At 36.7% G+C, this 22,894-nt stretch overlaps 2 protein-coding genes across 4 annotated transcripts in view; both read left to right on the top strand.

The window, feature by feature from the left end:
* The window catches only part of UBE4A (ubiquitination factor E4A), a 29,966-nt gene extending 16,689 nt beyond the window's left edge, over positions 1-13,277 (top strand). The window contains exons 12-20 of one of the 3 annotated variants that reach the window (XM_016129320.2): positions 15-147; positions 1,184-1,371; positions 2,889-2,989; positions 3,104-3,217; positions 4,591-4,765; positions 6,787-6,967; positions 7,402-7,549; positions 9,095-9,252; positions 10,423-13,277. In XM_016129320.2, the coding sequence (XP_015984806.2) occupies positions 15-147; positions 1,184-1,371; positions 2,889-2,989; positions 3,104-3,217; positions 4,591-4,765; positions 6,787-6,967; positions 7,402-7,549; positions 9,095-9,252; positions 10,423-10,549 (1,325 nt within the window). In that variant the 3' untranslated portion in view covers positions 10,550-13,277. Of the gene's footprint in view, positions 1-14; positions 148-1,183; positions 1,372-2,888; positions 2,990-3,103; positions 3,218-4,590; positions 4,766-6,786; positions 6,968-7,401; positions 7,550-8,735; positions 8,876-9,094; positions 9,253-10,108; positions 10,251-10,422 lie in introns of those variants that run through there. The other 2 variants (XM_016129321.2, XM_036220488.1) reach the window with 2 other exon arrangements.
* A 1,832-nt stretch (positions 13,278-15,109) lies between these two features.
* On the top strand, positions 15,110-22,738 carry ATP5MG (ATP synthase membrane subunit g). Its single transcript, XM_016129322.2, has 3 exons — positions 15,110-15,265; positions 19,887-20,047; positions 21,355-22,738. The coding sequence occupies exons 1-3, from the start codon at positions 15,214-15,216 to the stop codon at positions 21,451-21,453; spliced, it is 312 nt and encodes a 103-aa protein (XP_015984808.1). The 5' UTR covers positions 15,110-15,213; the 3' UTR covers positions 21,454-22,738.
* Positions 22,739-22,894: the final 156 nt, after the last annotated feature.

Raw genomic sequence — 22,894 nt, 5'->3', positions numbered from 1 at the left:
ATTTTCTTTTTCAGAATTTTTTGCAGATAATCTAGGCGATTTCCTCATCTTTCTCCGCCGCTTTGCCGATGACATCTTGGAGACATCAGCAGATTCCCTGGAAAATGTCCTTTACTTTATCACCATTTTCACTGGAAGCATAGAAAGGTGAAGTGCTAAAAGTTTGACCCTGTCACAGTTTAGAGCTTCAAAACATTTAGAAGACTTCTAAACCAAGAAATAAACAAATCTGAATCATAGGGGGTTGCCTTCATCAGTCGTGTTAACATTAATGAATCACCTGACTACCCTATTAGGTAGCCAGAACTCCTACTCTTGAGAAACATGATAAATAAAGGACTTTGCCCACATAGAATTTGAACTTGCATATAAGGTACCTGGTGGGAAGCCCACTGCTAGTCCCTGGTTAAAATAATTACCTTGATGCCAGAAACCTTACCAGTGGTAGCCAGGTGCTAATGATCTTCTAATAATTGCATGATAAAGTTTGCTCTTGAAATTCTGAGTTGGATGAGCAAGCAGTAAACTTATGTAAATGGTTTCTGATCTCAAGTCTTCTCATTCATAATTTCTACTCCACTTTCCCAAAGGAAGATACTCACTGACCTGTAGAGTCGCTTCTCTTGATTTTTTTGGTGCATAGGCCAAAGGAAACAAACTGCATACATAAGTAAAGATTTGCTACACAAGGGAAAAATCCATCATCTCTGGAACCATGTCAGTGAGAAGTAGGTAGAAGCCAGTCCTTCACTGAGCTGAGCAGATCTAAGGAGAATCATAAGTCAGCAAATACTTATTAGGCACACACAGTATGCATTGTAAGAAATGTAGAATAATTATATTCTGGCCTTTGCCTTCAGAAAGCTTGAAAAGGCACATTTATGCCAGATGAAAGAGAATAGTAAGCAGTAAATAATGTATTATCCTAGAGCAGTAGGCAGAATGGCTAAACACTAAATAGAAACCTCAGCATTCACTGTAATGCTTGGTAAGCTATGATTTCAAAAGTTGAATGGTATCCCCTGCATTATCCCCCAGAAATCGAAAGACTTAAAACTGCAGAATCTTGTTCTTTTCTGCAATAGTGGTATAGGATGTTTGGCTCCTCCTGTGGAGAGAATAGCTATACACATTTGGTAGTTACATTTCTGCCTGCTCAGCTTGTTTTCTGCACTATTTGCAGGATGAAGAATCCCCACCTCAGAGCCAAACTGGCTGAGGTGTTGGAAGCAGTGATGCCCCACCTGGATCAGACCCCAAATCCTTTGGTATCCAGTGTGTTCCATCGGAAACGTGTGTTCTGCAACTTTCCCTATGCACCCCATCTTGCAGAAGCACTAATCAAGGTCTTTGTGGACATTGAATTTACAGGTAAAGCAATGTAGAACTGAGAAGCTGATACTTGTGGAGTTTCATAGCTTGATCAGTATTGGAATATCAGAAAAATGTTATCAGTCATCATTTATTGAATTCCTATCGAATGCCAGCCTTGATGCTAAGTGTTTTTTTTTTTTTTACATTGTCTCATTTGTCACGATCCAGAAATTTTTACCATACTATCTTTATTTTATATATGAGAACATGGATCCTCAAAAAGATTAAATTATTTGTCTGTTTTATAACAAAGTAGTAGAATCAGGTCTGCATCACCTTTAAAAAAAATTCCATGTACTCTCAACTTTATTATATTGCTTGATTAAATTGTACTAAACAAATCAGGCTGTCCAATTAAAACCCGGGTCTTTATTTTTCTCTGCCTCAAAATTGCAAAATAGTGGATAATGGGACAGGGTGGTAATTGAGATAGTCTTTTATCCAGACTATCTAACTCTCTTAACAATCTAATTGTTAGATTAAGAATAAAGCAGGCAATATTCCCTCTCTCTCTTGGCCTTTTGAGATCTAACCTTGAGATGCTTTGTTTGAGTAAACAGTACCCCATCTCAACCAATAAACAGAATATATTAAGCAGTTACTTATGACCCCTTTTAAAGGCTGTGTCCTACTATCCAGTGATAAATACTAACATTTAAAGAGACATTTAACATTTTATTGCCTGCCTTTCCATATTTGGATTTTGGCTTTGTCAGTTGCTTACCTCTGCGTCTTAGTTTCCTTTTTTGTAAAATGGGTTGAAGTGATGTGTAAGTGAGATAGTACATGCAAATCTTCATAATGTATAAGAAGTTGCACAATAAAATGCTGCAGTTATCTCATTTATGTGACTATTAAGTCAACCAAAGGGTTGTAATAGTAGAGGATGTATTGTAATTCCTGTCTTATTTCTAAGGAAGTGGAAATTTCAAAAAGTTAAGAGACTTGCATTATGTGGAGCCCGAAGGAAAACCTGGGTCTTCTGACAACATATCCCATGCTCTTCCTATAGTGCTCTAATGGTACCTTTGATATGTCAAAAGTAGTATAAGCCTCAGAGGTTTAGCTTATGACCTGATTTTTCAGAGTAATCAAGAACCAGTTGGCGACCCAGTGGCATATTATCTATGAAGAACGTGGGGATTACTTAGTATCCCATTCTGCATATGGCTGTCAGTGCCATAAGGGCTAGCTCAGAGGCTTCATTGAGGGTCTGACAAGCACTCTACATTTGATGTGAAAGCATGTGTTTCCCTTGGCTTTTATTGTACAGCTTGGTCCTTGTCTTTTTCTGTGTAAGGTATTCTTTACATCTATCTCCCTCATGTTCTGTCAGTAAAGAAATAAGCAAACACTTGGCTACAACTCTAGGCCTTTATAAATGCCCAAGGCAGATTTTGTCAATAGCCTTGACACATTCAGAATAAAGTAAAATGGCTGCACATAGACGTAAGCTCTTACTCTTTCTTTAATAGTATCACCTTTGCCTGTTTTTTGCTTGTACCTTACTCCAGGAGACCCCCATCAATTTGAACAGAAGTTTAATTATCGCCGTCCCATGTATCCCATCCTAAGGTATATGTGGGGAACAGATACCTATCGAGAAAGCATTAAGGTAAGAGAGTTTTTGTAAAACTAAAACTGAGTTGTCTGAATTTTGCTTCAGATAAGCCCGAGTAAGTTGTGGTTCAGTACTAAAATGGTTTTCTCTTGGGCTGGGACTTAACAGGATTTGGCTGACTATGCCTCTAAGAATTTAGAAGCCATGAATCCCCCACTTTTTCTCCGCTTTCTTAACCTGCTAATGAATGATGCCATATTCCTTTTGGATGAAGCCATACAGGTAAAAACAAAACAAACAAACAAAAGATTTAACTGCTCCTATACCATCAAATCATGATCAATGCATACTTTTTACCTCTTAATCATAATAGAGCAATTCTTTTGCTTCTGGTACCATTCTTAAACACCAAAAATTTTCTAGTAGTGTATTGTCAACCTTGCCATTACAGAGCTTGATAGTTATTGTTCTATTAGAGACCAAGATCAAGGTCCATTGAAGACTCAAGGGCTAGGACGATACTTTGGCAGAGAATGGAAAAGAAAGTGTGATAAGCGCAAACCAAGGTACACTGGCAGAACTCATTAGGCCAGCACTGCAGAAGAAATCAGGATCTGTTTTTGGTCGGTGACTTTTTCCATCCCAACATATCAGTAACAGTGGCCCACTAAGACAATAATTTCTTATTCTTCTCTCCTAAGAGATTCTGATTTTTATAAAAAATCTCTGATTTGGATTATTTTTTCATATAAAGACCAAGTTGTCAATACTCTTCATCTATCCAGTGACTCCCAAATCTCTGGCTATATTTGAAACATGAGTATCACAAAATATACAATTAGGTACCTCTTAGATCCTTTAATATATCAGATCCTTAACCATCCCTATGGAGCTGCCTGTTACTCCTATAAAAAATTCCCTTATCTATGAAAGATATAAAATAGGGCAGTAATCCAAAGGGAGATGAAGCAGGTAGATCATGAGGGTGGCCTTTTGGACAGCCATTAGCTCCTCATATTGATAAACAATCTCCCAGCAACTTATATTTAATTCGTGAGATAAGTTTCCTGTTTTTCATAATCCTGTACTTTAAGATTTTAGATAAATTTTCCTAGAAAACAAGAACAAGTCCTTAATAAATAGACCCTTTGAAGCAAGAGCTGTGTAACACAAAGAATGACCGAGATTGCATTTTCAGGGGCCTGTAAGTTTAACACATTTGCTACAACAGCAAGGGAGAGGGTTTTAAATAAGGTTCTTCCAGATATCCTGCATATTTGATGAAGCTTTGTTTTGGGGGTGGTTTTGTTTCCAAACTTCAGGAAAGATTCAAATTTATTGTCACTGTAGACTTTTTGTTTTTGCCTGGATTTCTTTTCTATTTCATAGACTTCAATATTTTTAGGGGAATTACCAATAAATCTACCCAGACTGAAACAAATCTATACAGAGCCACATTTTTTTTCTTTTCTTTTTTTTCCCACAATTTTTTTTTAAAGCTTCAGCCCTGCGCTGAGAAATAAAAGCTCATGTCTCTTTTATAGTCCCTTATTTTCCCAGCTTAGCGGACTAGATTTTAAATAGGACTTCTTAAATATCATCTTCTCTTCAACCACACTTTCTTCTTTGATACATTCCACTTCTGGTTTCTGTAGTATTTGAGCAAGATAAAGATTCAACAGATTGAGAAGGACCGAGGTGAATGGGATAATCTGACTCCAGAAGCCCGCCGAGAGAAGGAAGCAGGCCTACAGATGTTTGGACAGCTAGCACGTTTCCATAACATCATGTCCAATGAAACAATTGGTACCCTTGCCTTTTTGACATCAGGTAAGGACACAAAGCAGTGCTTTCCCAAAACATGTAGTGGTCAAGTTCTGCATCATTTGAGGTATCAGCCCAGCTGAATCTAATACTTCAGACTCTGGTGACAGTATCCTTCACATTCTGAGAGGGAAATGAATCATTAGAGAAGCTTCAAGAAGAGTGATGATGCTCATTGTTGGCATGGAAATGAGGAAATGGCCACCTTACACAGCTACCAGAAAGTATAAGTTGGTATAATTTTTCTTAAGGACAAGTTAGCAATATAAATATTTCTGGGGAGATTGGGAGAATTCTTAAGCAGAAAAATATTTTTAACTCTGGTTAAATGCAGTAGATCAAACAAAGATACTTATTTCCATTCCCTTAGGGCAGCACTGTTCAATTAGTAGTCACTTGCTACATGTGCCTATCAAGCATTTAAAATGTAGCTAGTCTGAATTAAAGTGTGTTATAAGTAAGTACACACTGCAGGACTAGTTTTTTAAAAAGAAATATTTCTCATTAATAATTTTTATGTTGATTACACATGAAATAACAAAGGATCACCACACATTTGAGAAATCCTCTACTGTGAAACAAAGATAATAAATGAAAACTTAATTAAAGCTTTATAATCTCAAAGTGATAAGAAGATACAGCATGTCAGTAGAAGTGTCAGAAGATAAATTCAAGGAACCCTTCAATGAAAGTAGAACAGAAAGAGAGAAATTAGAAGAGAAAAGACAAGAAAATAAGATCAATTTGGAAGTCTCAAAAGAGAAAATTGGAAGGGAGGAAATTATCAAGGAAATAATACTAAAAAATCACCAAAGATTAAAACCCTCTAAATTGGAAAGAGCCACCAAGTGTCCAGCGCAGGGAATTTTTTAAACCCCACATTAAGGTATATCATTGTGACATTTCAGAAAATCAGAGTAAAGAGATGATCATAAAAGGTCCCAGAGAAAAATCAGGTCATGTACAGTGATTTAAGTATCAGAATATCTTTGAATTTTACAATGACATTTGAAGTTGGAATACATTCCTGATGGGAAATATTTTTTTTTTTGCATAGAATACTATAGCCAGCCAAACTATCAATTCTGATAAAGGGTAGAATATAAGAACATTTTCAGACATGAAGGTATCAAATTTATTTTCAGTTTAATCTCTCTTGAGCAGCTACAAAGAAATACACTCCATCAAAATGAGGGAATAAACCCAAAAGAAGAAGGTGGAACCCCATGAGAGAGATACAAAGGAAGTTCCCAGAATTCTGGTAGAAGGAGCTTGTGTGTGACCACCATACAACAGGCCTATAGAACAAGGAGTCCAGATTAGAGTGATAGATGGAAGCTTCCAGAAAGAACATTTCCAAAAATGCAGAACTGCTAGAAATGATCTTATTGAGAATTTTACATTTCTGGTGGAGAGTTTAGAAAGATTTAGTGATAGGTTCTCTGAAAATAAACAAACAAACTCACAAAGTTATGTTAAAATATATACAGTTGACTCTTGAACAACATGGGGGTTAGGGGTACCCTCCCTTGCAGTCAGAAACCCACATATAACTTTGACTCCCCAAAACTTAACTACTAAATGGCCCACTGTTGACTATAAACCTTACTGATGATGTAAACAGTTAACACATATTTTGTATGTAATATATGTTATATACTGTATCCTTATAATAAAGTAAGCTAGAGAAAAGAAAATGTTATTAAGTAAATTTTAAGGAAGAGAACATTTACAGTATTTATTGAAAAAAAATCTGCATATAAGTGGATCCACACAGTTCAAACCTGTGTTCAAGGGTCAAGTGTATTAGCAAAATGTTACCAGTGTTTATTTCTTGGTGGTAGTTTTTGTATTTTATTTTGTTTGCTTTTGTTAGTCTATATTTTCTAATATTATGGCAATGAAAATTTATTGCTTATATCAGTTTTTAAAAAAGTAGCCCTAAGAGGTCTCCAAGTAAAATTTTACGACACAAGTAAATGATTGCTTATAAATTGAGTTTTCATTGATTTTGGCTTTTTTTCCAGAGATCAAATCACTCTTCGTGCATCCTTTTCTGGCTGAGCGCATCATTTCAATGCTGAACTACTTCCTGCAGCACCTAGTTGGCCCCAAGATGGGGGCCTTAAAAGTCAAGGACTTCAGTGAATTTGACTTCAAACCCCAACAGCTCGTATCAGATATATGCACAATCTACTTAAATCTTGGGTATCTGAGATTTAAATTGGGCAAGCCAGAGGGGATGTTAATGTTTTAATTTGGGGTTTTGATAATGGAATGACTGGTTGGTAATTATGTGGAAATAGAAAAGAAATCGTTCATTTCTAGTTGGTTAATGAAAGAATCCTCTGTAGTTTTAAGTAATGAGATTTCGTATGACCTGTTGGGCATTGTTTAGAATTTCCAACATTCTGCCTTGATCTGTGCAAAGGTATTCTGTTGGTTGTTTGGAAAATCAATATTCTTTTAAGGCCACAAAACTTGATAGATTTCCTTCCTAAAAGTTAGAAGAAATCTTTCTATATCAGGAGAATATTCACGGCATATAAGTGATGGGGAACCTTGTTTCTCAGTCGGCTTGTTATCTCCCTCATTGACCTACCCTCTGATACTCTGTTTATTTCTGATGCTGATTCTTCCAGGGATGAGGAGAATTTCTGTGCCACGGTGCCCAAGGATGGGCGTTCCTATTCCCCAACTCTCTTTGCACAGACAGTCAGAGTCCTGAAGAAAATAAATAAGCCTGGGAATATGATTGTGGCTTTCAGCAACTTAGCAGAGAGAATCAAGGTGAGAAGGAGGATAATTTGTTCATTAACATGTTCAATAAAAATCACATTGCCTATTCAGCTATTCTTTTTTACCCTATTTCACGGGTTGTGGGGAAAGCATTGCCTTGAGAAAATATAAACATAATTCTTTCTGGTCAGTCAATAACTAGAACTACCATATTCATAATACTACTGTTTTCAGCATGAGGGTAGGAACAGAAAATTGATTTAAGAAGCTTCTACTAAGAAGAGAAGAATGTACAGAAATTTTGTTGTCTGTTTTTATGAAAACTTTTCTGCAGTGTTACCATTGGATTTTAAAATCTATGATGTTAATATGCAAGAACTTTTTAGAATAAAATTCAAGATGAGTGGTTTTTAAGTCATTGTTTTTTATTGGTTTTCTCTGTTCTCTGTAGTTAGTAGTTGGTTTATATGGGAATAGCCATATATTTTAAAGATTAGGACGTGGTTCCATAGGGTAGCAGTTAGTACATCTGCTTTTCACACAGAAGGTCCTGGGTTCATGCCCCAGTGGAGGCACGATCCATGGTCTATGGCCATGCCACCCTGAACAAGCCCAATGTCTGATCTCAGAAGCTAAGCAAGGTCGGACCCGGTTAGTACTTGGATGGGAGACCACCTAGGAAGACCAGATGCCATAGGCATAAATAATAATAAAATAAAGATTAAAATATTCTATTTTTAGCTAATTCCTTTGCCTGGAGTGTGACAGAGCTCCATTAGTTATGAAGAAGGGAAAATCATGGTTCAGAGTCTAATGGAAAACCTTCCTTATTAATATCAGTCTTCCCTTCATTGAGTTATTTATTGGGCTTTATCTTTGCCTAGAGCTTAGCCAGATGGGGCCCTGAGGAACTAGAGTCATGAAGGAATCAAACGTTAAAGCCACTTTTAAATTTCTATACTTGTTTGTACCTAAAACCAGAAACTGCTTTTCATACACAGACTGCATGAGTGACTCTGTAATTATTTAAATAAGAACCGTTTTTTATTCCCTTCCCTTTTGAATTATGACATTTATAACAGGATTGTTGCCAGAAAGATGTATACGATGTGTTTCTTTTGTTAACACTTGAACCCATTTTTAGTCATGACTGTTAGCCACTGAGCCAAATTGAAGTTTCAGAGTTGGAGGTTGAATGCTAAATTTGCTCCTGTAATATCCATCTTGTTTTGTTTAGAAAATAAAGCTGAGAATTGTCACCATCACTATAAAGAGTTACTACTGACCCTTAAAGGCAGGGGACCCCAGCTCCTGGGCCTCAGACCAGTATCGGTCCTTGGCCTGTTAGGAACAGGGCCACAAAGCAGGAGTAAGCAGCAGGTGAGTGAGCAAAGCTTCATCTGTGTTTGCAGCTGCTCCCCAGCGCTGGCTTCACCACCTCAGCTCCACCTCAGATCATCAGGCATTAGATTCTCATGGCACACCAGTCCTTGGTGCCAAAAGGGTTGGGGACTGCTGCTTTAAGATGCAGTCGTTGAGCAGTTTGAATTCAGCTGCTCTCTGAATTTACCTCAACTACCAAGTGTTTGTGCTCAGTCTCTAGCAGACCTCCAACAACAGGAAGAGGAGACCTATGCAGATGCCTGTGATGAGTTTCTGGATCCCATCATGAGCACACTGATGTCTGATCCTGTGGTGCTGCCATCTTCCAGAGTCACTGTGGATAGATCCACCATTGCCAGACATTTGCTTAGGTATGCCAAACCAAAAAAGTAGCCTGAAGAGTACAGCTGTATGATCATTTGCTATCATTTTTTTCTCCCAGATTTCTAATACAGTAGAGTACACAGTAGGTGCCCCATATTGTTGATTTATTAATGTGTTGGGGTGGCATTGATAGAGTTGGATCACTTGTTTGTTAAGAATTGAAAACATCCAAAACAAGACACGCTGTTGTGAAACGCTGATTCTAACTTTATCTCCTCCTTTAAGGAAATAATTTCTGTCAACATATGTTATAAAATATGTCAACCTGAAGTATCAGTTGACTTGAAAATTGTCTTTATTTTAGTTATAAAAATATAAAAGGCAGGTTTTTTTAAATTCAGGTTTCACACTATATTCATCTTATGGGTTAATCCACATTCTACTGCTGCTGTTGTACTCAGCCATAGTGTCCAGGAATTTTCCCCAGCATGCCTCCTCTAAGTGCAGCATTATGTAGAAATAGGTACAGAGAGTCTCTGCCCATTTAAAATTAAGTTATGTAAGTTGACCCAAATTTAAAGAAATACTGTTTAAACATTCACTATATGCATGATGCTATGCTAGGTGGTATGGTTTTTTCAAAGTGTCAGTGAAAATTTATATTTTATTGTGGCATCAGAATTTAAAAAAAGGAGATATATCAGCCCTTAAAGTATGTTATAAACCTTAGCTGTCAGGAAACCATAATCTTCATTTACTTGTATAGTAATCAGCATACCAAATTATGTCAATTTATAAGACTTTATCCTTTAACAGTTAATTTATTTCTGTTTTGAGAGTTTGTCACTGAAACTACAGGCAGCTCTTTTTTTTTTTCTTTTTTCTTTTTTTTTTTTAATACAGACAGCTCTTCATGCTGACATGAATGTACAGGGTCTCTGCCTGAGGAAAATCGAATCACTTATCATCTGAACAACAATGTTGATATAAAGTTTGTTAAGAAGCAAAAAGACAAAGTAGCTAAATAATATGCAAAAAAAAAAAATCTGAATCATTCTCTCTCATCTCATTCTCTCTAACCTCAAGTCAGCACTTGATTCAAAGTTATAATGCACTCTAGCTTCACTCTCAAAGAGAGATTCCCCAGGTGTTCTGTTTTTGCTTAAGATGTTAGAACTTAGGGAAATAACCCATTTTTCTTTCTCTCTTTGTCCTAGTGACCAAACAGATCCCTTTAACCGTAGTCCCCTCACCATGGACCAGATCCGGCCAAACACAGAACTAAAAGAAAAAATCCAACGGTGGCTTGCAGAGAGGAAACAACAAAAGGAGCAACTTGAATAAATACTGTGACCTAAGCAAACCAAAAACTAACCCCAGAGTATAGATAAACAATTGTTTGTGATTTCTCTCTGGTTCTGTTCCTTTTTTTTTCTTTCTTTACTAAAGTAGAAAACTGCTCTTGCTCAAATTATGATAATTAAGTTTCCTAAGAACTGTACAATTATAGTTATAGCATCACCAAGTTTAGAAATCACTAATTTTTATCCTTTGCTCTTTTTCCTATTTTTTTCCTTTTCCTACCTTAAATTATATTAACTTCAAATACAAAAACTTCCTGCCACCTTACTATTTCTCTTCAGTAACTACTCAGACATCTTTGCTGAGCACTGCTTGTAAGTATATGATGTCACCTATTTCAGTGACAGCTGATATCATAAAGTCATGTGTTATCAAGGTATTTATCAGTCTGCATGACCCGGACTTCAGCTCTTTTCCTTGTTACAGTTCTGCAGTGTTACAGAACAACCTTATACATAAAAGCAGATACCTTGATGTTTGAGTAGACTTTGAATATGATGATAGTTGAAATGAAAAAAAAGGAATCTTACACAATTGTGTTGATAGCTCTTAATTTTGTATTATCTCATAACTCAAAGATTCCATGGAGGACACTCCCATGGGGTTGTCATTACTGCAGAAAACTTAGTTCTGCAAAATTTTTAGGGGGATTGACAAGACAAACTTGCATTTTGACACTTTATTCAAAAAAATTCTGAAGCGAAAGAATAAAGGTGGTGGTTGGACCCTTTTTAGCTTATGGAAATCTGTTGCTTGGGTTGAAAAATTGGGCAACAAATATTGTGAGCAGGAAAAAAATGTTATTTTAAAACATTACTATCAACAATATATATGTGTGTATGTATACACATACACACCATGTGCTTTTTTCATATCGGTCTAGTGTAAACTGCCACTTTATCTCTTTCATGGTAAGATGTATACAGTGTGTGACCACTAACACACTTATTCTAGACAAAATTCTGAGACTATAAAATATATATAGTTAATGTTTGGGCTTTTAACCTTAATTCTAAGAGCTGCTTCTAACTCAGCCTTACGTCATCAATTAACAAAGTAGGAATTTGAGCACAACCTTGTCCACAAACCATTTTAAATACCCACTTAGCCCTATGTAGTTAGTAGGTGGCTAGACCCCACTTTTACAAGTTGAGCTTGGGTTCCTACTCATTTGTTCAGCTTAACATGCTGTTCCACTAAGCCCAAAGATATGTGACAAGAAAAGTGGTATGATCTAGAAACAGGAGTCATTGCTTCGTTAAGAGGACATTATTGTTAACCATGACATCTTTTAAATAAGATGGTAATTTTGTGATACTCCAAGGTTCTATAAACATTCCTTGATGTGTTTTTGATGGTATCAGCTGGAAAGTCGCAAATTAGAGGGCATCCCACACTAGATATAAAGTAGATGTTGCCTATTGCTGTGCATGTAAATGAAAAAGGAAGTCTGTGAATCTTACAGATGCCAGAGTATAAGATATTAATTCAGTGTGCTCCCTGAGACTTTAAGGCCTAGGTTGGGAGGATTTTTTTATTTTCTTAAAATGAGCTTCATGTCATATTTTTTATTCTCCTTTACTCCTTTGAGAATGAACTATTTATAAAATAAGCTTCTACCTTTTTGGATTTATCTTCCAAACCCAATCTAATAGGATGTTTTCATTTTTAAAAGAAGTGAGGAAAAGACCAGAGTTTTATAGGAGAAAATTGGAGGAGAAATGGCCATAAAACCTCAGAAGGCAAGCTGTTCCCAGCAGCTTTCTAGTTAACAACCTCTATGCTGCCTCTTGTATCTGTGTCTGTATTCTACTTCTGTATTTAGTCTTCAGAGTGTAAGCCTTTTCTGCTAAGCTTTTTTTCTTTTAAACCCTTTTCCTGGAACTTTTTATGAATGACTATGGTACCATTATTGCTGCTGAATATATCTTTAAACTCATCACGAAGGCAAGTGTATGGCTTAAGGCCACTATTGGTAGGAAACCAAGTGTCCTCTGTGCCTTTTTTTTTTATTTTTCTTTGAAGTAATTTAAGAACATCCAAAAAATGAGACTAAAAATTTGTCATCTTCATAAAACACATATGCACTTGGAAACTTATAAAGAGGTATTTTGTTATCTTGAACTCAGAAGCAGCCCTAAATCTATTAGGGCAGACTTTCTGACATTTAGTTTTCATGTGTTGGCTTTGCTGGAATATGATAGGAAAATGAAGACTCTAATCAGCTCTAATATTGCTAAGAGGGTAATACTAAACTTGGAAATTTAGGTTTTATCAAGCAATCTGGGTTTGTTTTTTTAATATGGTTTTTTAATGGATATGTAAAAACTGAAAGAAATTTTAAAGGTTTTTTAATAGTGCAAGTGCAGGTGCCAGTTGCTATTTGGTATCACACTATACAAAAGCTTCATTACTTTATGTGATGCTGGTTGCTAAGCAGCCATTGCACAGAGCAGAAGTCTACTGGGTACCTTTACCAGCTAGAGGTTGATGCTGCCCTGTTGATGGAAATAATGCACATGCTCTAACTGCTAAACAGGAAAACACCCTAGAAACAAAGAAAATAAAGAACAAAACAAAAAGTTTGAATGAAATAAAACTTGATCAACATAACTGTATTTTGAAGCATTCCAGGAAAGTAATTTCTTGTCAAACTTGCCTGGGGGTATTTGTTCAAAGCCTGTATTTAATAAATGAACACCTGACTTACCTTTGTTATCACTTTATTACAATATTAAAGGCTACTAGCAATTTTCAGAAATCCCTCTGGAAACTTAGACTCCGACCTTCACTTTTGTTAAAGGTAGTTTCAAATTGTGACGTGGCTGACCTAACCTGCCTTACCGCATCAGATAACTTCTGGGCCCTGGAGTTATCTTCAGAAGATGAGTCTTGGGGCATGTTTTATCAGTTAACTTTTGGCTTCACTTTCATCTGGCCTAAACCCCAGGTCTTTCATTTTAATCACTTACTATCACATTCCCTTTCTTGCCCCTTGTTTCCGTACCACTGCCACGTAAGACCTCAGCCTAAATTAACCGAACCATCCCCTCTGCTTTAATATTCAAGCTACAGACCACTATTGGAGAAAAATGACACAATCTTTAGAGTGATGTGACCACAAACTTGTGGTTTCCTAACATTGCCCAATAACCCTTCTGTGTGACCCTAACAGCTAATCCAGCTATTTGAGGAAATTCCAATTCTTTCCCACTCTCCCACTTATCCTTTACACTCAGATGACCTTGTCTTCTTCACTGGAAAGGTAACAGACTTAGAATTTCCACTTTCAAAATTCTCTCTTCTTCATCCCATCTGTGGGAGAGGCTCCACAATTCCGGGGCTGCTCCAATTCCTCCAGCCCTCTCCCGCCCCATCAGGGATTTTGTCAATCCTGTCCTCTATCTTCAATCTCCCTGGAGTTCCACATTCTTATTTGGTTTTCTGACTTGTTTTCCTTTATAGCCATATTCATTCATTCGCTCGGGCTTCTATTTTTTGAAACTAGTCTAGCTAATGGTTCCATAGTTCCAAATTGACTTTCTCATCCTTAATTTGACTTCTCTTGAGAAAAATGCTGCTCTTGGCTACTAGTTTTTCTTTCCACCTCTAACCATGACATCAGTCAGTTTTACTTCTGCTCAGGCTTCCCCAGGGCACATTAACTATTCTGTTTTTCTCATCAAATGCCACTTTCCTAACATCTTTTCTTTAGTCATGCTAAATTATAAAGTTTCAACTCTGAGGTATATAGCTGTTGTTTTACATCAACTCGGGGATCTCCTTCTCTAGGAAATCTTCCCAGATCAGCACCATGTCTAATTTGAGAATGATGTCCCTTCTGTTTACATTGCAACCTCTTCAGATCCCCCAACTCTGCCGCTAGCTCTGTGGCCATTTGTCAAAACCCTTGTTAAATGGGGACACTAACACAGGTTTTCTTTAAATTCCAAAACGTCTGGCATACTGGAAGCCCTCAGTAAATGTGATTATGTTCTTCATGTCTGCATAGTTCCTTGTGGCTGGTTAGAGAATTAAGGGAATTGGATTCCAAGCCTGATACAGGATGCTGGGAAAACCGGGACTACAAAATATCAGCCAAAGAAAGGCTGAGTCGGGTACCCCAACCTTCACATGTTTGGCCTAGGACCCTCTCTGTCTTTGTAAAATGATAGTGTTGGTTCAGTAAAAGCTCAGCGGTGCATTCCAGCCCTAACTCCCCACGTTCTCAGAAAGCCAAAGCATCTTAAGCGGGAAAAAAAAAAAAAAAAAAAAAAAAGAAAGAAAGAAAGGTCGCGTCACCGAAAGCTAGGTAGGCTCAGGGCGCATGCGCCTTTCCTCCATTCGCCGTCCTCGGAGGCCTCCATTCGCGACTGCCCCCAAGAAATGCCTGTTTCTCTGTGCAATCCTAAGGTTATCCACATGTATTCTGCTCCATCTTTTCGTATCCATTTTTTCCTCTGTGACTAAAGAAGCAAAATTAACTAGCTAAATTCCGGAAGAGACAGTAGGAAGCCTAAATATCTTGGACCGGCACGGAAAGAGGAGGCCTGACCTTGGAAGTGGAACGAGGTCCTTCGATGGGTCCTTTCGGGAGGTGACATTCAATCGGCCGTTGGAGGCCACGGACTTCCCATCGTAGAACTATGGCCCAGTTTGTCCGTAACCTCGCGGAGAAGGCCCCGGCGCTGGTAAACGGTGAGCTCGCGGCATCAGACTGCTGAACAGGGTAGAGGGTAGGACGGGATACCTGCGAGAGCCTGTAAGGAAGACGCGGGCCGTAGGAACCCGTGGTGTCTGCGGGAGCCGGGGCAGGAACGACCTGAAGGTGGGGGGAGCAGGAGGCAGGTTTTCGGCTCTTCTAGCTTTCTGCTTCCCTGGTCTGCAGTTATAGTTCTCTATAGACCCTAGAAGTTCTGAATTCTAACCACCACAGTGAAGGAAGGTAGTATGCGGGAAGCCCAGCGGCTGACGCCATTACACTCCCCCTTAGATCTCTAGGAACAGGAACGTGGAGCACAAGGCTCTGCTAGAAGAGCCAGGGAAGCGGGTGGGGGGGGGGGGTTCAGTTATTTGTGAAAGGACATAAATTAGGACTCATCGGGTTGTCTGGTTCTCAATAGAGTATTTGGAAGTTTACAGAAAATTTTAAGGTAGGATGAGTTTTTGAATATTGAGTTTGCTGTCTTGGCCAGATTCTAAGGGAATTTTTAGATAAGTTGGGCTTCAGGGAAGAGTATCCCTCCCTGTTCCAGGGAACACAGAAAGGGACGTGTGTAAACAGCAATCTGTTATTGCGGCTTAGTATTAATGAGATTTTTCCGTTTGAAAAAGCTGAAGCTTGACTGGTAGACCGCTGTATTTCAGGAACAACCCTGACTAGTAGTCTGCTCTGTGAGTAAATATTTCAGTTGTCTGCTGGGTAGCAAGTTATTCATTTTATTCCAGAGGTAAGATAAGTTAAATTGATGAAAGCTTATTCACTAGATGTACGATATTCTAGTAAGTGATTGTAGTGCAAAATTCCTAAGTAGCTTTCGCTCAAATTTGATTATGAAATGCAAATGAAAAGAACTTTTTTAAATACTTGTAATATTTTTGAAACTTTTGCAGTACTGGTATTTTTTAATTTATTTTCTCCAGCTACAGTCAATGAGTTATCGAAGGCCTTACAGTGCTAGATCCTATAAATACTTTATTTTCTCCTCCTGCAGAACCCCACAGTCTACTAGTGTAGACATTTTACCAAAGAACTTAGGTTGCAACTTTACTAAGATCATAAGTTGCTGTATCTGTTACAACAAAGATTTATAATTTTTCATAAATAAAAAGAGAAGAAATAGTGGCTTCATTCTAAGTTTCATGTAGGTTTTTTTTCTTACCACGGCTTTCACATATTTTAGGTGGCATGTGTTGGGGAATTGTAAACTAATTTTAATAATGAAATCCAAAAATAGAAGTAATACAAAAGTAACTTTATTATGAAGTAGACAAATTTTTCCCTCTATTAGTAAGACTAATTGAAAGATAGTGGTTTTGTTACTCTTCCAGAAGTACTCAGAAAGGAGAACTCAACTGGGGCCAGAATATTAAAGTGGAATTATATTTTGCATGATAGCATAACTCACTGTATTAAATGTGAATGTTAAATATCTAACAAAATTTACTATCTATTAATTCCCCTGGTGGACAAAGAATCTTATAAATAAGGGTTTTATCATCAAACTTCTCCAGAAAGTTAATAGAGTATGATTTTTTTTTTTCTATTTACTAAACTCGAGACTTTATTTGGATTTCACCAGTTTTTCTACTTTTTGTTCCAGGAATCAAATTAGGGTGCCACATTGCATTGAGTTGTCAATCTCCTTAGTCTCTGTAACAGTTTCCCAGTCTCACCTTATCTTTCATGACCTCGACAGTCTTAAGGTATCTATATAGGTCCCTTAGTGTCCTATAAAGATGTTTTCCAATCTAGCTTTGTGTGATGTTTTTCTCATGATTAGTCTGGCACTATGGGTTTTGAGAAAGAATACCACAAAGTAAAGTGCTCCAATCACACACATATCAGGTCGTACATGATATCCAGATAATGTCGCTGGTGAAATTAGTTTTTATCACTTGGTTAAGATAATGTTTGCTAGGTTTCTCCACTGTAGAGTCACTCACTGTTTTTCCCTTTCCTAACTCTTCTTTAGAAGCAAATAACTAAGTCTAACCCACAGTGTATGGAGTAGGGGGTGAGGGGAGGAAGGGTAGCTGCAGCCAGCAGCAGAGATTCCATCTCCTGTAGGAAGGTGTATCTACATACATTTAAAAGATTTACCTCTTCCCCATTTATTTATTCAGTCATTTATAGTATGGACTCATGTTCATTTATTTCATGCTCCATACCTCCAATGGTATGTTATTTATTTTGTTGCTCAATTTGTTGCAGTCTTGGTGAGAAGTCTCTTTAAGTTTTACACCTGTGTCCCTCTGACATACCCCCTTACTTCCTGGCACTACAAGACTCTTATTTTCCCTGCCCCAGCCTTAGAATCAGCCATTTCTCCAAGGAGCCCTAGTTCCTTTTATTAGACTAGGGTATTTTAAAATTAAGATCTAAGCACTGAATAGTTTCTTGCCACTGAACTACTATAATATCATTGTTTCTTGGCCGCCTTAGTGGACAAGAGTGTATGTGTATTCACTAACCCATGTGTATAAATGCACATATATATATATATGTATGTATGTGCACATCTGTGTGTACATATGTGTGGATATTTATATATATATGTAAAAGACTATACATGAGTTTATAAGAATGTCCCCCAACTCTAATCCAGTACTGTAGGATTTATTCTTTTTTTTCCTCCTATCTGTAACTTCTCTCTTATAGTGAGAAACTGGCTTCATTCATTTACTTATATTTTGTTCATCCCTTGTGTACATACATGTAAAGCAGTTTAAAACATTTTAACCAATATTCCCTAAAAACGGATTTACCAACTAAAGTACAGCTGATTTCTTTTTAAGGATGAGATACCTGTGTGTTGAAGATAATTTTAAAGAGAGTTACTCAGACTTTACTTTTTTAAAAAACCAATTAATTTATTATTGTAACATTTGATTTAAAAAATTTTTTCCCTCTCTTCCCTCTGGTAACCACTAGTCCATGTCCCTGAGTCTCTGTTCGTTTGTCTTGTTCATTTGTTGCTTTTAGGTTTATATCCCACATATAAGTGATATGTGATTTTCAACCTTTTCTGTCTGGCTTATTTCACTTAGCATGATTATCTCAAGGTCCATCCATGTTGTTGAAAATGGCAATATTTCATCTCTTCTTGTGGCTGAGTAAGATTCCATTAATGTACCATAGCTTCTTTAGCCAGTCATCTATCGTAGGACATTTTGGTTGTCTCCATGTCCTGGCCACTGTGAATAATGCTGCTATGAACATTGGAGTGCAAATATCTTTTTGGATATGAGTTTTCAAGTCTTTGGGGTAAATACCCAGTACAAGGATTGCTGGATCATATGGTAGAGCAATTCTTAGTTTTTCAAGGAACCTCCATACTGTTTTCCATAGTGGCTGCACCAGTGTGCAGTCCTACCAGCAGTGTATGAGGGTTCCTATTTCTCCACATCCTCTCCAGCATTTGTTATTACTTGCCCTGTTGATTATAGCTATTCTAACAGGTGTGAGATGATGATATCTCATTGTGGTTTTGATTTGCATTTCCCTAATAGCTAGTGATGTTGAGCATCTTGTCATATATTTGTTAGCCATTTGTATGTCCTACGGAGATACTTTTGATAGCCCCGTCTTCAGGCATTCGCAGTTCGATTTAGCACTATTTCTTAGAGCTCTATGCCTGCTTTAAGATTGGACCATGGCCTTAAGCACAGAGGATAATGGAGATCATAATTCTAAGAGTAGTGAAATACCCAAATACAGACAACTAATAATAGGAAAAGTACCAAGAGCCTTGGATCCACCTTTGAACAGTGGACACTGTATGAATGTTCATGCATTTGTGTTTTTATTACTTTTGTCTTATAATTTTTTTATATAAAATGCCTTTCTCTTGTTGAAATCACTACCATAGTCTCACATCTACAGTAGTTGTTAAAAATCTTCCTCCCCCCTCCCCCAAATGGTAAATACTTTGAGGAATTTCAGTTTAGTAATAGATTCAAATTTTGACTACCCTTAACAATACGTGTAGGTTTTATTTTTATTATTTGAGGTGTTTTGAAGAATGATCAACTGTGCTTTTGTTAAAGAAATATTGAATCTAGTACATATTGATGAGGACACTAGAAGTGGATACTTAGCTGATATAATTCCATCTGGATTTGTGGCCAATATTGTGACAAAATTTAATCTTATTCTTAAGTATACCATTCTACATAGCTCCTTCCCTCCCTTTCTGTACTTCTTCCAAATTTTCTGGTCTCTCTACCAAGAAAACATAGGTACATTGCTACTGTTTTCTTGGTTTTGAATCCCAACTTAAAGTAACTTTACAGTTAACTAGATTTACCAGTCATAAATGAAGTAACAGTGCTAGCTGCTCACTGGTGACGTTCTGGCATAATTTAATGTGCTTATAGCTTCCTGGGTGATAGAACTGCCCTGTGACACAGGTGTTCTTCATCTTTAAAAGCCTCTTGTTACCAGGGAGCAGCTTTGACTTTTCACACCGGGTGCACATTTGGTACAAGTGGTGAATGAATGTGATGCATGAATAAATATTTGTGTCCAGCCCACACATCTGCTTCTTTCGGTCTCTAGTGAGTTCATCCTCGTTTTTTGTTTTGTTTTGTTTTCCAGCTGCTGTGACCTACTCAAAGCCACGATTGGCCACATTTTGGCACTATGCCAAGGTTGAACTGGTTCCTCCAACCCCTGCTGAGATCCCTACAGCTATTCAGAGCTTGAGAAAAATAGTCAGTAGCGCTCAAACTGGTAGCTTCAAACAGCTCACAGTTAAGGTAACTATGGGCTAAATGAAATTGTATGTACATAACAGAAAATGTCTTCCCTTGGGATTTTTCTGATCATTTTGATTAATGTATGTGTTTTCCAGTGAGGCTGAAACCAACATAATAAAATAATCTCTTTCTTGACTGCCAAGAAAGATATTTACCTCACTAATTTTGTTATCTGGGTTGTAATGATTGGGCTATTATATATCCTAGTTTCCTATTAGTCTTAGAACAAAGATGTGAGCCTTTTTACTGAGCAACTTTTTTCCTTTCCTATTTTGGTTAGTATATTAAAATAGTATATTAAAATAGGATGGCTTACTTGCTGATTCTGTACTTTTTTTTTTCGTCTGTAGTCCTGTAACTAGTCCCAATTTGGTCCAAAGATCTCTTAGAATATATCACAATCAGGCAGCTAATGCTCATATGAAAGATAAAAATACCAAAATCTAGCAAGCATGTAATATTGAATTGTGTGAAGATAAATTTTATAAAACGTAAATGTATTTTATGTTTGCTTTGTGGTCCAAGCATAGAATAAAAAAAAACCCTAAATAACTGAATTATTGTTTAGTTAGTTAGTGCCTGTATCTTGGACAGGATGGTTATTTTTCAGGAAACTTCCAATATTTTTGGTCTAATTTGAAGGGGAAAATTCACTTCCAGGTACTAAAAGGAAAAGACTCAATTTTGTTGTGGAAAGGTATAATTTTTTACCAGAGTTTTAAGATCTATGTTTGTGCTTTCGTGTAACTTTTCTGGAACCACATATGTACTTTTCTCTTCAGGGCAATGAAACATTGATCTGTGAAACTGAGTAATTACTGAATACTTGGAAAGAGTTAATTAAGCCAGATAATAAATTAATAAAAATGATGTCTAAAGGAGAAGCCAGAGCCTTTGTCTTTTGATTATTTTGGCCAGACAGAAATATCTATCAGAGACTTGTCTTCCCATAGCATAGCCGTCTGTTCATATGAATGCCTGTCTAAATGTGTTAGCTGTTTCCAGGATGTGGGTTGTTGTTAGGGCTCATAAAATGTCTCATAAACTAATAATGAAAGTGTTAAGTCAGTTCAGATCTTTAAAGAATCCTTTGAAAGAATTTATAAGCTCTGGATTACTTACCTTACATAATTGAAAGTTCAAGGGTTCTCAGCAGTTGAACAAAGTTAACATCAGTATTCTTGACTTTGACTAAAACTGCCCTCTAATTTGAATAGCATCCTCATATTCTGTCACTTAACCCTGAAAAAGAACAGTTTTAAATATGTAAGGAAAAAATGTACATTAAAGTTTATGCTTTTTTTCAGGAAGCTCTGCTGAATGGTTTGGTGGCCACTGAAGTGTGGATGTGGTTTTATGTTGGCGAGATCATAGGGAAGCGTGGCATCATTGGCTATAATGTTTGAAGACCAATCTTTAACATCTGTTTCTTTTTGGTTTATTATTTGCATGTTCTTGGACCATGTATGAGCAGACTAGTATTTGAATAAAATGAGAAATGTCAAAATCAATGTTTTCTATATAAAACACTGCATGGAATGTCACAGTTTCTCTTGATATTAAGTTAGATTGTCTTTTGTTTTAATGTTAATATAGCTCTAAGTGCATGTCTTTGCTTAGCCGGATATTGGAAAGAATACATGTGAATATTCCAACCTGGTACATATATTTATGAAGATAACATTTTAATTTGAAGGTTGAAAATATATTTTATTTCTGGAAAAGGCCTTAAGAAAACTAGAACTTGCTAGGAGAAATAGTAATACCATGTACCAAAGTCAAATCATGTCAGTAGTATAAAAAATAAAATCTGGATGGTTTCTCTTTGCTAATATTAGAGAAACACCTTTTTGATGATAACACCTATGTCTAAATATTGAGATATTTGTTGGTGTTCTAAATATGTATCTTTATAACATCTTTAATTTCAAGACAGAGTGAATGAAAGCTGTGACCTACATTTTTAATCTAATTTTTAGATTTGTATTATTAGTCTATCTGATTTTATGATTTTTATAACCTATCTTTGCAAAAATAAAATACCCTGTGACTATTTAAACAGGGTTATAACTCAGTATCATCCAGGGGTCTAAAAAGTATATTATGTCCTGAAATAAATATAAGTGATTGGTTATCAGTATGTTTTCTTGAGCCATTTTATTGAGGAATAGGAGAGACTTAATTATTCATTGGCTTTTCTGGGCATCTTACCATCTTTGAATGGCTCATTGGTACTTGTTGAATCCATTGTAACTCTCTTGTAGCCATTGCAAAACATGCAGTACCAGCTGATGATAACCAGAAGATGATTGCATATTAGAAAAGCATCATGGCTCACAATATAGTATTAATAATATTAATCCTTTAATCGTATTGAACATATATACAATCAATCCCAGATTTACTCACTGCATTTAGAACACTGCTGCTTTAGCTTTAAAAAGGGCACAGCTTTTCTAAGTGAGAGACAAGAAAGTCTCTCTAGAGACTGCTACTCCTCTAAAATATGAAGTAATTCCTAATACTGCCTCTGCATAAATACAGGTGGTCAAAACTAAAACTATCTCCTTTCAAAAAGCATTCAGTAACTTAAAAAATGCATAGCTGAAGACTAAAAAGATATTACTACAGTAATAGTGATTCTATGAGTTTTTCTATTTTATGCAGTATTAAAATTAACCAAAAAATTTTTATGATCTGTAATGTGATTTCTTTTTTACCACATGGTCACCCCAAAAAGTTTTCGAAATAAACTTTACTACTCACTTCACTCCCACCTCCTCCTCTGCCATACAGTACATCTCTGATATATGTATGGTGGCTAATAGTGCATGTCCAGAATATTTG

Source organism: Rousettus aegyptiacus, unplaced genomic scaffold (genome assembly GCF_014176215.1).
Source record: "Rousettus aegyptiacus isolate mRouAeg1 unplaced genomic scaffold, mRouAeg1.p scaffold_m13_p_5, whole genome shotgun sequence".
Lineage (NCBI taxonomy): Eukaryota > Metazoa > Chordata > Mammalia > Chiroptera > Pteropodidae > Rousettus > Rousettus aegyptiacus.
The sequence above is the reverse complement of the archived record's forward strand: the minus strand, read 5'-3'. Positions and strand labels throughout refer to the sequence as shown.